General features: G+C 37.9%; 2 protein-coding genes across 5 annotated transcripts in view; both read right to left on the minus strand.

Moving 5' to 3' along the window:
• Positions 1–8,580, minus strand: part of LOC111713431 (chromodomain-helicase-DNA-binding protein 7) — a 46,059-nt gene extending 37,479 nt beyond the window's left edge. For all 4 annotated transcript variants that reach the window (XM_023488282.1, XM_023488281.1, XM_023488283.1 and 1 more), the window contains exons 1-3: positions 8,472–8,580; positions 2,050–5,825; positions 1,499–1,636 (exon numbers count right to left, since the gene is read on the minus strand). In XM_023488282.1, coding sequence (XP_023344050.1) covers positions 1,499–1,636; positions 2,050–5,718 — 3,807 coding nt within the window. In that variant the 5' untranslated portion in view covers positions 5,719–5,825; positions 8,472–8,580. The remainder of the gene's footprint in view (positions 1–1,498; positions 1,637–2,049; positions 5,826–8,471) is intronic.
• Positions 6,596–13,202, minus strand: LOC111713432 (uncharacterized). Its single transcript, XM_023488284.1, has 5 exons — positions 13,190–13,202; positions 9,342–10,448; positions 8,573–8,678; positions 8,196–8,286; positions 6,596–6,697 (listed from the first exon to the last, which is right to left on the minus strand). Exons 1-5 carry the CDS (start codon positions 13,200–13,202, stop codon positions 6,596–6,598), a joined length of 1,419 nt encoding a protein of 472 aa, XP_023344052.1.
• Between the last annotated feature and the right edge of the window lie 2,418 nt (positions 13,203–15,620).

Here is a 15,620-nt window from a genome sequence, read left to right on the forward strand (position 1 = left end):
GAAGTGTCAAAAAGAATGAAAAAACTTGATTTTCTTCTATTTCCCCAATTAATCAAAAATCTTTCCCCCCCCCCCCCACTCGTGATGTACTCCTGAAAAATATACAACCCTGTGATTAAATCAAAACTAAATCTGAGGGAGGATAAATTAGGAGGTTTTTATTATAATAGAAAAAGTAATGAACGCTAGGAAAGGAAACAAAAATTTAGTAAAAAATAAGTTTTGAAAAGAATGCGATCTATCAAACGAAATGTATCATGCACAGCGTTGAGGGAGAGGCACATTACTCTACAGAGGGCAGCTTTTATTTTTATCGTTAGAGGATGGGTGGAAGGGGGGGTGATATTTGAGCATAATATTCAAAACTTTTAAATTCATAATTTTTAAGATCAGTCTTTTTCAAAATATCATTAAATTCCTACATATGCATATGCTAAAATTCCATGATATCGATTTTAACATCGTTCTTAACATAATGATAAAGTTCATTATTCAAGGAAATAATGTATCTGAAAATTATAAATATATAACCGTATGTTAAAAATTAAACAAATTAGCAGCATGCATTTACAGCTTTAAATTATCATGCTCTAAAAACGCTCTAGCTTCTATAATTGTTCTTATCTAGGACAGGCAAGGATACAGAAATTATTCAAGGAGCAATGAAAAAATATTTGAAATTTTGATGATTCATAAACCTTCCCTGGGCTCCCTAGATGTCCCACAAAAAATTTGGGCCCGATCGGTTCAGCCGTTTTGACGTTTATTGGATACAAACAAACAAACAAACAGACAAACAAACAGACAGACAAACAAGCCAAATTTATATATAGATTTCCGTATACACTATACGCTTCGTTTAAGTTTTGAAGTCGTTTGTGAAATAAAACAGGGAAAGAGAAAGGTAGAATCACAGATGGGAAGAAAACAAGTTTAACGTAACAATCGAATTATAACAAGAAAATAGTTAAGGAAAAATCGAAACAAATAAAAGAAACAATTCCAATCCAAAGAAAAGTAAAGATAAAATAAGAAGAGGAAAAGAAGGAAGGTGTAAATTAGGATTCAACTTCTCGCTAGAGGTATTAAAAAATAAAAAAACGACATATTTTTTCATTTTAACTCTTTTTTACCAAATCTATAAATCAATGTTTATATAAATACTTTTAGCTTCAGATTGTCGACAAGTTCCTTCATATTGGAACTTCATTTCACGTGACTCCCATTTATAGAGTGGCATGTGAGATATCCATAATCTTTTATTTGAAAATTGATAATTTTTTTAATGTAGTTACTCCAAACATTGACTTGCGTATTGATGCTGAGAACAATGGAAAAATGAGAAAAATCCCCATATTATTTATCAGATAATGATGTGAAGGGTAGTTATCAATCGAGCATACACCTCTTTATATGAAAGGTCTCTATATAATTCCAAAGACAACAGTCCCTTTGTATAAACAATGAAGAAGATTTAAAAAATTCTTAAAGATCTAACCTGCATTGGTTGGCCATGTGGACCTGGAGGTGGACCACCTGGTCCACCTGGTCCCATCTGAGAAGGGTGAGGTCCCCATCCTGCCTGCTGTGCTACCTGAGCTTGCAGTACGTGCATCCGTCCTTGTAGCTCGTTCATCTGAATATAAAGAAACTTTCAGGTTTGACTTATGTAAAGGTTCTTTAGTAAAAACATAAAATCTAGAAGTGCATTATAGAAAAAGTTTTGGTTAAAATATTTTCATTTCGTCGGAATCATGTCGTTTTGTTGTCTTAACAATACATTGAATACTCTTTAGATGAACTGCTTTTAACTATGTATAAAAATGGAGAAAGAATGTAAGCATGCATCTGTGAATGGTCAATTGCTCAATTATTTTTCAAAAGTTTCTTTTGTAAGAAGTTCAGCTGGATTCAATCATTAATAGTTTAGAATATATATTGCTAAAGAGAAAACAAGAGAAAACTTTCTTAATTCAATATTTACATATTTGTTTAAGTTATCAGAAATTAGCACACAATTGTGAATAAAAACCTAGAAAGTATTGTCACCTGTTGCGAGTTGGCTGGGCTCTGAGGTTGTTGAAAGAGCTGTTGGATGTGCTGATGCAAAGCCTGCATCTCCATCATTATCGGATGATTTGGTGGCAAGAATCCCATAGGTCCCATTGGACCCCTCGGGCCTCCCGGACCCATTGGTCCTCCTGGACCTGTGGTATTTCCTGGGCCCATTGAACCTCCTGGACCCATGGGACTTCCTGGACCCATGGGACCTCCTGGACCCATGGGACCTCCTGGACCCATAGGACCTCCCGTGCCCATTGGTCCTCCTGGACCCATTGGACCCATTGCTCCAGCTGGACCTTTTTGACCAGGTCCCATCTGACCTGCAGGACCCATTAAACCTACGGAACCCATAAGACCTCCAGAAGGAACCATCATGGACATATGAGGACCCGTAGGACCCCCAACTTTAGATGATCCAGCAGAGCTCATGTTTTCTGAAGGACCCTTTAAACTCTCAGATCCTATTGTTCCTCCCTGTCCCCCTTTAGGCATTTCTTCTCCAGTGGACCCAGAACTTACAGGTGGTCTAGGACCTTCAGTGAGGTGAGGACCTCCGGGTCCCATAGGAACTGGTCCATTAGGTCCCATCATCATTCTTGGTCTAACTCCGTCAGGGCCAGGCATTCCAGGTCCATATCCGTGAGGAAATGTCCCATGCATGCCAGGATGCATGCCTGGATGCATCGGACCATTAGCACCCATCATCATTCTAGGGTCCATTGGTCCCATATTTATGCCAGGACGAATACCTTGTTGTCCTTGTTGCATTCCAACTGTGGAGGTTGAGGGGGCTGACCCATCAGATATTGCCGGTTTCTCTGTAGTGTCAGGTTCAGCTTCATCAGATTCTTCATCTTCAGAGTCAGGTTTGATGTCAGTATCATCTGATGTAGAAGTAGGAACTGCTGTCTCAGTACTGCTTTGAGGAATACTATCACTCTGAGTAGGTTCATGACACTCGTCAACAGATTGACTAACTTGATCCTGGTGCTCAGCATCAATGGATGTGTTGAGTGGGCTACAAGGTTGTTTTGCAGTGTCAGACTTATTTGTTGTAATATTTGTAGATGGAGAAGGGTCTGATAATTGTGTATTGCCAGGTGGGAAAGAGTTCGTCTTCATGTCTGGAAACCCAGGTTTCACAGTAGATGTAGGGGCTGAGGATATCATCTCATTACTTGGTTGTCGGTGCCTCAAGGTTTCTTCAGATGTGTCTAAACTGTCTGGTTTATTTTGCATCCCGGGAAAATCATACTGTCCTGGATGTCCCTGATTTCCATGCTGACCTGGATAACCAGGATGGTTAGGATATTGTCCCATTTCTGGATATTGTGACAAACCTTCAAGTTTCCCTGTCATCCCCTGGTTAACATCATGATTATTCATCCCAGGTATGCTATTTTGTCCATTTCCAGAACCTTCCATACTTCTTCCAGGTTCATTTCCTTTTTGATCCTCCCCAGCCTTTGCACTGGGTTTGGTGTTCGAACTTTCCTTCATTCCAGGATATCCAGAAGCCCTGTGCTGCATTCTCATCATATCCATTGGCTTGCCAGGGTGCATACTCCTTGGCATACCCGGATGCTGCTGAAATCCTTGATGGGGATATATTTGTTGAACATTGGGTCCTTGGGATCCATGTGATGGTAACTGGTTCATATTTGATTGAGGGGGAGCTGGTGGATGTCCAGGTCCCAAAGGATGGGTTGAGTTTTGAGGATGGGTTGAAGGTTGAGAATGAATTGAGGACTGAGAATGAATTGGGGTCTGAGGATGGGTGAGAGCTTGTGGATGACCAGATGCTTGAGGATGGTTTAAAGCATGAGGATGACCAGATTGGGGATAGCCTGGTGCTTGAGGGTGATGAGAGGACTGAGGATGGCTTGGAAGCTGAGAATGATTTGATGATTGATGAGGATGATTCATGTTTCCAGGTTGGGATGAGGGTCTTGACTGCCACTGTTGGGGGGACAGTGGAGTACCTGCTCCTCTAGTGGAAGGAGAAGAGGGAGTCTTTCCTGCCATAGGACTACTACTCTGTGCTAATCCTTGAGAATGAGGTGAGCCTCTGTGCTGTTGACTGCTCTCTGCTACCTTAGATCCTGGCATAACCATTTGTTCTAATTGCTGTAAACTGTTAATAGAAGATTGTCCAGGGGTTGGAGGATTTCCCGTAGGAGTCATCCTACCTGGCAAACTGTTAGGTGTCCTAGGTGGTGCAGGTGATGATACTGGACTTAAAGTGTGGGGAGCAGGAGAGTTTGTTGAGGGGGGTAAAGGAGATCTTTGAGGCATTGGACTGGCCTGGCTGTGTGGAGACATCTGAGGAGATGGTTGTGGTGGAAAAGGAGAACGGTACATGGGACTGCTCCCTCCGGTTCCAGGTGATGGATTGGCTCCTTGACTACTAGAAGTTTGCGGCATGTTCGACATCATTCCAGGTGGGAGCTGAGGAACTCCAGGGGGAATATTAGTACTGTTCTGCATGCTCTGGGGCATACCAGGGCCTCCTGCCATCATTGACATGCTAGCACTTCCTTTACCCATTATTTGAGGGCTACCAGGGGGAAGTCCTGAACCTTGACTTCCTGGCATAGGTCTTTGTCCCATGCTGGCAGATGGCATAGGTTGGGATCCAGGTCCCATGCCTTGGGATCCTGGTACCATTTGTTGGTTCATTGAAGGCATCCCAGGAACACCATGTCCACTTTGATTAAGCTGGGAAGCTTGTGATGAAGTTGGCATACTCTGTGTATGTAGCCCACCAGACTGACTGGCTTGAACAGAGGACTGCTGACTTGGAGATCTTCCAGCATTTGGATTAACTCCAGCTAGCTGAGAACCTGGCATACCACCAGGATATTGGCCTGGACCTTGACCAGGCATTCTATACTGGCCTCCGGGATACTGACTTGTCTGGGGAATTGACTGTGGGGATCCTTGTTGGTAAGGATTAGATAAACTGGGGTGAGGGGAACTTGATGAATATCCAGGTTTCATTTGTCCGGAGGGATGATATCCAGGCATACCAGCCTGTCCAGGATATCCTTGTGGAATGTTCTGTGAAGATCCTGGCGGATACTGTGGGTAACCTTGTCTATAGTTTTGGTGAGAACTGGACGATGTTCTAGGATCATACCCTGGATAGTGTCCGGGTAAACCTGGGCCACCTGGTGGATAACCAGGTTGACCATACATCCTAGGATTACCCATCTGCATATTCTGAGCACTCTGCTGCCAACTCATATTACCCTGACTTGGGGGATAGCCTGGATAATTTTGCGTTGCACTTGTAGGTCCTCCCATCATACCTTGAGGTACAGATGGAGCTGTGTATCCTTGTCTGCCTCCTGGGTTAGGGGGGTAACCAGGAGGCCCACGACCAGGGCCATTAGCATAACCATACTGTGATGGAGCTCCAGGTCTGTATGTGTAGTCACTGTACCCCGGCATCTTCTGGTTCAGCTGCTGGTAGTGCTGATTGTACTGGGCGGACTCGGTGTTGTGTCCCATCAATCCCTGATCCATTTGAACTTGGGGCTGCTGTGCCTGTCCGCTGGCATCCAGCTCTCCAGGACCAGCACCAAAATTTCCCAGATTACCGAGGTCTTCCAGATTCAGCTCCTCGCCGAATATATCGGTAAAATTTTCCATTTTTAAGCTAGAAGATGATTAGCTAGCTTAATATTAACATTGTGTGGTGAGTGTGGAAAGTCCACTTAAAATTGTGTCCACTGTTCATGAGCCTGCCTCAAAACCATCTGAAAAAATAAAAACTTTTAATTTCAAAAAAACTATTTTTAAAACAAAGCTGCATGGAAAATAAAGTTAAAGATAATTTTGCATTGTATTCAATACAAGCTGTGGAAACTATACTGATACCGTAAAAACACATTAATGAAATAAATAAAATTATAAATAAAAGTTTCTCCTTCTTAATATTTTTTTTTAATGAATGAAAACTTATTTCATTATTTTGTTTAAGGCTTATGAAAAATAGATATTAAAATTTTGAAAAGATTAATAGCCAAAGAAAAAACTTGAAATTTTAGATTCTATAACTATATGAGTAAAAGATACTAGGGGAGTGGTCACTAAGCTGAGGTGAGTGATGGTGAAGATATGTTGGACAGAACAAGGGGAAAAGCCATACGCTTATGTAATTCAAATCACAAGCTACAGCATTCACCCTTGTTCTAACCAACAAAGAAGATGCTTCCTACTCTCTTCTCTTTTCAGGTTTTTCAAGATTCTCTTTTCTTTTTTTTCAGTTTTCTCGATATGATCAGTTTTGGAACTTATACATCTCAAGAATTTGAGATGAATCATCAACAATTTTTTCTGTTCCTCCTGTTTAACACTAAATTCTAACGTTTCTACAATATTCTCCCGATTCCATAACATTGTCTTGTTTCTACTACATTCTACTGTTCCCACTACATTCTATTGTTCCCCATATATTTTCCTGTTCCCCCTACATTTTCCTGTTCCCCCTACATTCTCCTGTTCCCCCTACACTCTCCTGTTCCCCCTACATTCTCCTGTTCCCCCTACATTCTCCTGTTCCTCCTACATTCTCCTGTTCCCATGACATTCTCTTGTCCCCATAACATTCTCCTGTTCCCATAACATCCTGTTCCCATAACATTCTCATGTTCCCAAAACATTCTCCCGTTTCCACTCCATTCTCCTATTTCTACTTTATCGACTAATTACTTCTACATTCACCTGATAACACTTAACTCTACTTTTACCATTACATTTTCCTGTTTCACTACAATTTCAGGTTTCCCTACATTTTCTTGTCTCCACACCATTCTCAAGTTTCCACTACATGTGTATATTTGACATACATTCTCCTGCTTCCACTATATTCGCCCAGTTGCCCTACAATCTCATTTCCACTACATTCTTTAATTTCCATTACATTCTCCTGATTCCTCTACATTCTCATGTTTCCACTACATTCTCCTGATTCCTCTATATTCTCATGTTTCCACTACATTCTCCTTTTTGCAATGCATTCTTCTGTTTGCAATACATTCTCCTGATTCCACTACATTTTTCTATTTCCCCTTCATTTTCCTGCGTCTACTACATTTTTCAGTTTTCCCTACATTCTCGTTTCCACTACATTTACTTGATTTCTCTACATTCTCCAGTTTCCCCTACATTCTTCTGTTTCTCATACATTCTCCTACATTCTCCTGTTCTTCCTATATTCTCCTATTTCCACTAAATTTTCGTTTCCACTACATTCTCCTGATACATTTACATTCTACATTCTCCAAATTCTTCTACATTCTCCTGATTCCCCTACATTCTCTGGTTTTCTCTGCATTTACTCATCTATTCAATGAATCTACAAGTCTTGCTGTTACTTAAAATTTACGCTTTAATTTTCAGATCCAACTTTTCTCTTTTGCAACCATTCCCTATCGTTTAACCCATTTCCTCATTTCCTAAATGTTTAACTATCCCCCTCGCCCCCCCCCCTTAATTTCCACAACCCCTATATCAACTACTTTCATGTTTCAACTACTTTCATGTTCCAACCAAGCTTTCTATTATAAAACCAACCTAATCTTCCTATTTCAGACCTTTAACTAATCCTAACTTCCCTCCTATTGCTACTATTCCTATTTCTCATCCTATTACCTAGTTTCCCAATACATAATAATATCAACACACTTTAAAATCTTCTTACTAATCTATGTTTTAGATTCCATATTACTTGATCACTGTTTGGTTGAAATTGGTTGAAAGGAAACAGAAAAATCACTTTTGTATACCCCTGAGATGAGCTCTAGGCTTAAAATGTAAAACCAGAAGATAAAACTTTGAAAAATGTAAAATAAACTAAGGGTAAAATAAGAAGTGTTAAAAACGGCTTGATTATGCTCGGCTTTAGGACCCCTCCCATTCAAAACTAAAAAGAATAATTTGCCGAACCTTTATAATTAATCATAGATACTTAAAATGGGGTAAGAAGGTAAAAATATAGTATAATTGGAGTTTATAGTTGGGTATATCCTGTATACTGTAGTAGGAGGTAGATAATCTAACATGGACTCGTCCAAACACAGGGGGAGGAAGGGTAGTATGCTGTTCACCAAAAGCCGGCTTTGAACCTGATATTCTTCTTCTTTTTGGCATTTTTTATCACATTTTCTGTTTTCGATCACTTTCTGTTCTTCGTTGCTTGAAGATATCTCCAGTTTTCTCAATTAATTTCATTTTATATCACGTTCATTTCGACTATGAGCGGCCATATTTTCTGTTCAACACATTTTCTGGCGAAGATATCATAAATTTAAAACAAAAGTAAACACAAGTCGAGATTTTTCTTAGCAAATATGAAAAAGGGAAATCTAATGAATCGTTTGGACAAAAATTATAACTCTTACCAAGTTTATAGCGTTTACGGCTCCATTTTACAGATATCTTGTCAGCTCAATTCAGTGGACATTGCTCTCGAGTGCAAATTGATAATATCAAGGAAATGAACGCGAATCTTCTATTGGTGTAGAACTCTCGGCTAGCCGACTCTCCACCAATCACGTTGCTCGTAGCATTCAGCTTCGGCCAATGAGAGCCAAGGAACCGGAGAGAGGCTGAAGAATCGATATCAGTGAGAAACTTGTTCAAGTTTTTGTCATCTACCCTCTCTCCACCCAGTACCCATGCCTAGGACGGATACCACTGAGCTAGCCTCTTTCTCTTCAAACCCGGCATCTGGATTCTAGATTCTCTAACAAAACCAAACTAACACTTCACTCAAATCAACTACGTCATAAACAATGCTTTTACAAATAATAATGTACACATTTAATAAAAAAGATAGGACGGATCGAACAGAATTGATTAATCCAAGTATACAGGGANAGAAGAGGAGTAAGGTTGGATAGGAGAAGAGGAGTAAGGTTGGATAGGAGAAGAGGAGTAAGGTTGGATAGGATAAGAGGAGTAAGGTTGGATAGGAGAAGAGGAGTAAGGATGAATAGGAGAAGAGGAGTAAGGTTGAATAGGAGAAGAGGAGTAAGGTTGGATAGGAGAAGAGAAGTAAGGATGAATAGGAGAGATAAGAGGAAGGTTGGATAGGAGAATAGGAGTAAGGTTGGATATAGGAGAATATATGAGTAAGGTTGGATAGGAGAATAGGAAATGTTGGATAAGAGATAAGAGGAGTAAGGTTGGATAGGAGAAGAGGAGTAAGGTTGGATAGGAGAAGAGGAGTAAGGTTGGAAAGGAGAAGAGGAGTAAGGTTGGATAGGAGAAGAAGAATAAGGTTGGATAGGAGAAGAAGAATAAGGTTGGATAGGAGAAGAGGAGTAAGGTTGGATAGGATAAGAGAAGTAAGGTTGGATAATAGAAGAGGAGTAAGGTTGGATAGGAGAAGAGGAACAGGTTGGATAGGATTGAATGAAGAATATGATTAAGGTTGGATAGGAGAAGAGAAGTAAGGTTGAATTGGAGAAGAGGAGTAAGGTTGGATAGAAGAGGAGGAGTAAGGTTGGATAGGAGAAGAGGAGTAAGGTTGGATAGGAGAATAGGAGTACAGTTGGATAGGAGAAGAGGAGTAAGGATGGACAGGAGAAGAGGAGTAAGGTTGGATAGGAGAATAGGAGTACAGTTGGAAAGGAGAAGAGGAGTATGGTTAGATAGGAGAAGAGGAGTAAGGATGGATAGGAAAAGAGAAGTAAGGTTGGATAGGGGAAGAGGAGTAAGGTTGGATAGGAGAATAGGAGTTAGGTTGGATAGGATTGAAAGAAGAATATAATTAAGGTTGGATAGGAGAAGAGAAGTAAGGTTGGATTGGAGAAGAGGAGTAAGGTTGGATAGGATAAGAGAAGTAAGGTTGGATAGGAGAAGAGGAGTAAGTTTGGAAAGGAGAATAGGAGTTAGGTTGGATAGGATTGAAAGAAGAATATGATTAAGGTTGGATAGGAGAAGAGGAGTAAGGTTGGATAGGAGAATAGGAGTAAGGTTGGATAGGAGAATAGGAGTAAGGTTGGATAGGAGAATAGGAAAGGTTGGATAAGAGATAAGGTTGGATAGAATAAGAGAAGTAAGGTTGGATAGGAGAAGAGGAATGGATATGAGAAGAGGAGTAAGGTTAGATAGGATAAGAGGAGTAGGTTGGATAGGAAAAGAGGAGTAAGGATAGATAGGAGAAATGGAGTAAGGTTGGATAGGAGAAGAGGAGTAAGGTTGGATAGGATAAGAGAAGTAAGGTTGGATAGGAGAAGAGGAGCAAGGATGGATAGGAAAAGAGGAGTAAGGTTGGATAGGAAAAGAGGAGTAAGTATGAATAGGAGAAGAGAAGTAAGGATGGATAGGAGAAGAGTAGTAAGGTTGGATAGGAGAAGAGAAGTAAGGTTGGATAGGAGAAGAGGAGTAAGGTTGGATAGGAGAAGAAGAGTAAGGTTGGATAGGAGAAGAGGAGCAAGGATGGATAGGAGAAGAGGAGTAAGGTTGGATAGGAAAAGAGGAGTAAGGATGAATAGGAGAAGAGAAGTATGGATGGATAGGAGAAGAGGAGTAAGGATGGATAGGAGAAGAGAAGAAAGGTTGGATAGGAGAAGAGGAGTAAGGTTGGATAGGAGAAGAGGAGTAAGGTTGGATAGGAGAAGAGGAGTAAGGTTGGATAGGAGAAGAGGAGTAAGGTTGGATAGGATAAGATGAGTAAGGATGGATAGGATAAGATTAGTAAGGTTGGATTGGAGAAGAGGAGTAAGGTTGGATAGGAGAAGAGGAAAAAGGTGGGATAGGAGAAGAGGAGTAAGGTTGAAGAGGAGAAGAGAAGCCAGGTTAAGGTGTACAGAACGAGTTTACAATTACAAATTGATGATTATATTAACAGTACAAGTATAAAGCAATTAGTTGGAAAATAGCTTTTGGCTGTTTTGATTATTTTTTCCACCTAAATTTTAGTAATAATAACAAAACATTTCAATTAAATAGATTTAAGGAGAACGATTAGAGATCAGGGTGCGAATTTATCTTATGCAAAATAGTTTATACATTAATTCGAATAACTAGAGTTTAAAGTAATTTTCTGACATGTACACAACAAATATCAAAGCATATTAAAACATATCTAATTAGTTTTACATGAATAGCAATTCGGTTTATAACACATTGTCATGTAATTTTCAAAAAGAGAATTTAATAGTCTATTTTTAAATATACTTATAGAGTTGCTTCTTTTTAAGGAGAAGAGAAGTAAGGATGAATAGGAGAAGAGGAGTAGGTTGAATAGGAGAAGAGGAGTAAGGTTTGATAGGAGAAGAGGAGTAAGGTTGGATAGGAGAAGAGGAGCAAGGTTGGATAGGAGAAGAGGAGTAAGGATGAATAGGAGAAGAGGAGTAGGTTGAATAGGAGAAGAGGAGCAAGGTTGGATGAGAAGAGAACTAAGGATGGATAGGAGAAGAGAACTAAGGATGGATTGGAGAAGAGGATTAAGGTTGAAAAGGAGAAGAGGAGTAAGGTTGGATGAGAAGAGAAGTAAGGATGGATTGGAAAGAAGAAATAAAGATGATGAAAAGAAACATTCAATGGTTTTCTTGTTTCTGATTTGTAAGAAATAATCACGCAACCTCCACCTCATAAACATACTTTGTTCACGGTAAAACTGTTAATTTGGTTTACCTTAAATTTGATTTTAGTAACAATGAGATTAGAACGATATAATTTTTTATCTTAAAAGTGTTTAACTCTGTTTGTTTCAATGCCTTTATAAAGAAAGTGCTTTAGTAACTAAAAACAGTTCAAGTCTGATTGGAATTAAACTTTAAAGTTAATCAGTCAAGAGAAAAAGAAAGAAACAGAATAATTTAGAAGATCAATAAACTACTTCAATTTGACAAATTAAACTTCTCATGAGAGGACGGTTTTTTTAATCGGGAGGGGAGTGAGGGTAGGGATGAGTTAACGTATAAACGAGTTTGTGGCATGAAAATAAACAAATATAAAAATACAAGCAGCTGAAATGTACCAATGTTTTATACAGAAATCACTAAAGAAAAACTGATAGTTTTGATTTATAGGGATCGCAAAAGCCAAATGATTAATAAAATTGGTGAAAGGGCCGCAAGTGGTAAAACTTGATAGTTTTCATACAACCGCTCTAAATAAGAGTAAAAATTTATATAAGACTAAGTTAAGGACTGATAAAATTAAATAATCTACAAGATTAATAAAGGATCATAAAGGGCCTAATATAAGATCATAAAAATGTAAGATACAACAGCTGATAAAAACGAAAAAGCTGATAGTTTTGATGTAATTAAGGATCGACGGATAGAAACGAAAAATTATTAGAATTAATTAAAAGACTGAAAAAGACAAAGGCATGCAGGTTTGGCTTATAAATACAAAAAAAAGCTGATCAGACCGAATTAAAAAGACAAATAATTAATAAAATCGATAACGTTACTGATAAAAACAGTCGATCTTAGAATTAAATAATACAGCCGATAGAATTTGTAAAAAGACAAAAAAGATGAAAATTATCAAAATGACGAAAAAGGGGTAAAAAAAATTGATGTATGGACTAATAGCTGATAGGACTGAGAAAACAGCAGATTTTTAAGAGCAAGCAAAGATACCTCAACGCATAGCTAGAAACTAAAATATGTGTATAGTGTCTTCTAAATCTAGCTGAGATAAATTGAATGAGATGTTATCTCAATCAAAATATGTGCTACATACATATGTGTATAATGTATATGTACGTACGTAGATAATCATAAATTGTTATGAATAAGTAGCGTTCCGCAGCCCTTTCCCGAGAGATACGAATTTACGATGTTCCATCATATGAAAATTGAACATTTGTTTAAATATATATTTGCAACGATTTCCCCCCCCCCCCCCCCCCCCCGGAGTAACCAGAGTAAGAAGCATTCGGTTTCTTTTATTTGAAATAAAACGTGTTTTGGTCTATAATTTAACAATCTTTTACTTTACGGATTTGCTTATTCGACATTTTTTCATTCAGAAATGCATATGCCGACAAAAAACATTTAGGAAAAAAGGCTAAAAAATTATGTTTAATGGGTCAAATTGTGATCGAAAGTCACAGCTTCCTGGAATATTGAAAGAACCGCTAGAAAGTTATTACTTGGGATCGTCATGCATGTACACAGTACACTGTACACGGTTACCCATACAGGATGAGACTGTAAAGACGACTAGAAAATCTAAAGATTTCCCTAGGTATGATTTGGAAAAAAAAGAAGCAAGTTTACAATTTTAGGGAATCATGAATATGATGAAACAGACAATGTTACTTCCGGAAAGTCTTCTCTGAAGTCTCATCTTTTGTTGGTAACCCTGTTGTGAACCATATCCCTAATGTAACCCTGTTTCAAAGGTCGTCTCCGACTAAGTGTACCTCCGTTGAATACTCCGTACTCCGGCCATCCGCCAAACCAAACCTTGCCAAGGATTTTACATAAATAACCTCATGGAGCTAGTAAAACTTAAAGTGCATTAAAAATAACCTATTTAAACACAATTTTCAGTGAATCATTTACATATAAACAGTGAACTTATTTAACCAGATAAATATTCATTTCAGAAGAATTAAATTGCTTTAGACTTCAGTACAAACAACTTTTCGCCGTACCACAGTTTTCTAGATCGTAAGTTCATGTTTGATTCACAATGGTACCCATTTAAAATATTTCATTCATTAATTCCCATCGGTACCTTAAAATATTTCTTGGTCGATTCACAACAGAACCTTTCCTTTAAAATTCCTATTTATCAGTTTCAATAAACATTTAATTAGTTGTAATCAAATAGTTACATTTTATTAACAATTATTATTCACATTTGTTCGTCAATAACAATCTGTATTTTGTAGGAAACTTCGTTACTGAATAAACATTTTCAAGAAGTTCTCATCTATGTGTGTCTGGTAGAAGAGAGTGTTTCCCTAACCTAATTGCCTTTGGAATTGTCATTCATCGAGTTACCTATCCTTTGCTTAAGTACATCCCGCTTCGAGTAACTTTCCTTTTGTTCAGCTCACACCTGTATATATTTATTTCTTATTGTTTATTTACTTATTTAGGACTGGTGTATTCATCATTCCCCGGTTCCAAGTTTTTAATTTTACTTAAAAAATAACACCTCCTTTCAAAACTATACTCAGGAATTATCGATTGCTTAAATAATCAACTTAGTACATAAAATGATTCTGTGTCAACTGCACATGCAGTTATTGTTGTCTCGTGTAACGTGTTCATTGAAATCTCTAAAATCATAACTTGAGTCTAACAGTCGTCTTCGTATTCCGCGGTTGTATAGAGATAAGACAGTAACAGCTTAGAACCAGAAAACTCTGAAATAGGAATATGACTTTTAAAATCAAGTTATAACTTTAAAAAGTCCAATAAACATGAGACACAGCAATTGTACATTGTAAACAGTTTAACAGACCCATTTTACTAAACTAGTAATTAAACAAGTGTCTATAGTAAAATTGCATTCTTTGAAACAACATCAAATACACTTAAGTATTGATATAATGTGGTCTCCCAATTTCATTGTTTTCTGGTTATTACTATATCATAATTTTATCTTTTAAATACCCGAAAATATTTTTTTTTGTCTATATATGTGCTTTACTTGTCGGTTTGTTTGTTTGTATCCAATGAACGATAGCTCGGATGAACCAATCTCACATGATCTCAAAGAAGGTTTATTGATGGTTAAAACTGAAAAATATCTATATTCCTTATTGGAAAAAAGTAGAAAAATGTAAGCAGAAAAATCCAAGAAATATACTATTAATAAATAAAATTGACAGCTTGAAAAACAACGGTTAACAGCTAAAATTGTTCCTGGAGAAGGGGTGCCCTGCAAAACCCAGCACATTATCAAATTAAAGCACAAAATATCTTGGAGTTTGAATTGGGAGTTTTCATAATTGAGAAAAATTTGAGCGACATTTTTATCCTGACCGACCATAAACCAGCAGGCAGCAAAGATCATATCAGATTTAACTAAAATATGGATTTAGTGAATCAAAGGTTCCATTGCTTACGCAAAAATCGATGAGAATTTTACCAACTAATTTTTAAAACTTAAAGGGAGTGTTCGCGAAAAAATGAAAGGGGATTTTCATCCATGCCCAAAACTCGTTTATACGTTAATTCATGCCCCTAATCCCTAACTCCCCTTCCCGATTAAAAAAACGGCCCTTTCTATCTGTTGCGCCTTTAAGGAGAAAATTGTTGAAAACGACACATACCGAAGGACGTAGCGTCCATGCAATTCAAAAAGTAGCAACATTCTACTCGGATCGTAGAAAAACGTAATTGTATTCAAACCAACCAACTAAATTCGATTTCTTAACGTTCTATCTTTTTTTGGGCAATGCTGCAGACGCAGAAAAAAAAATTATCCATTTGCTAAAAGAAACAATTAAGCATCAATAAATGGTTTTGTTATTAAGGTTAAGTTGTTAAAATTCTGTGAAATCTCTATTTTTTAGAGTAATCCTGCAAATTTTAATTTGAAATTTGATCTGAATTGAGAGTGTA

Source organism: Eurytemora carolleeae, unplaced genomic scaffold, assembly GCF_000591075.1.
Source record: "Eurytemora carolleeae unplaced genomic scaffold, Eaff_2.0 scaffold1208, whole genome shotgun sequence".
Lineage (NCBI taxonomy): Eukaryota > Metazoa > Arthropoda > Copepoda > Calanoida > Temoridae > Eurytemora > Eurytemora carolleeae.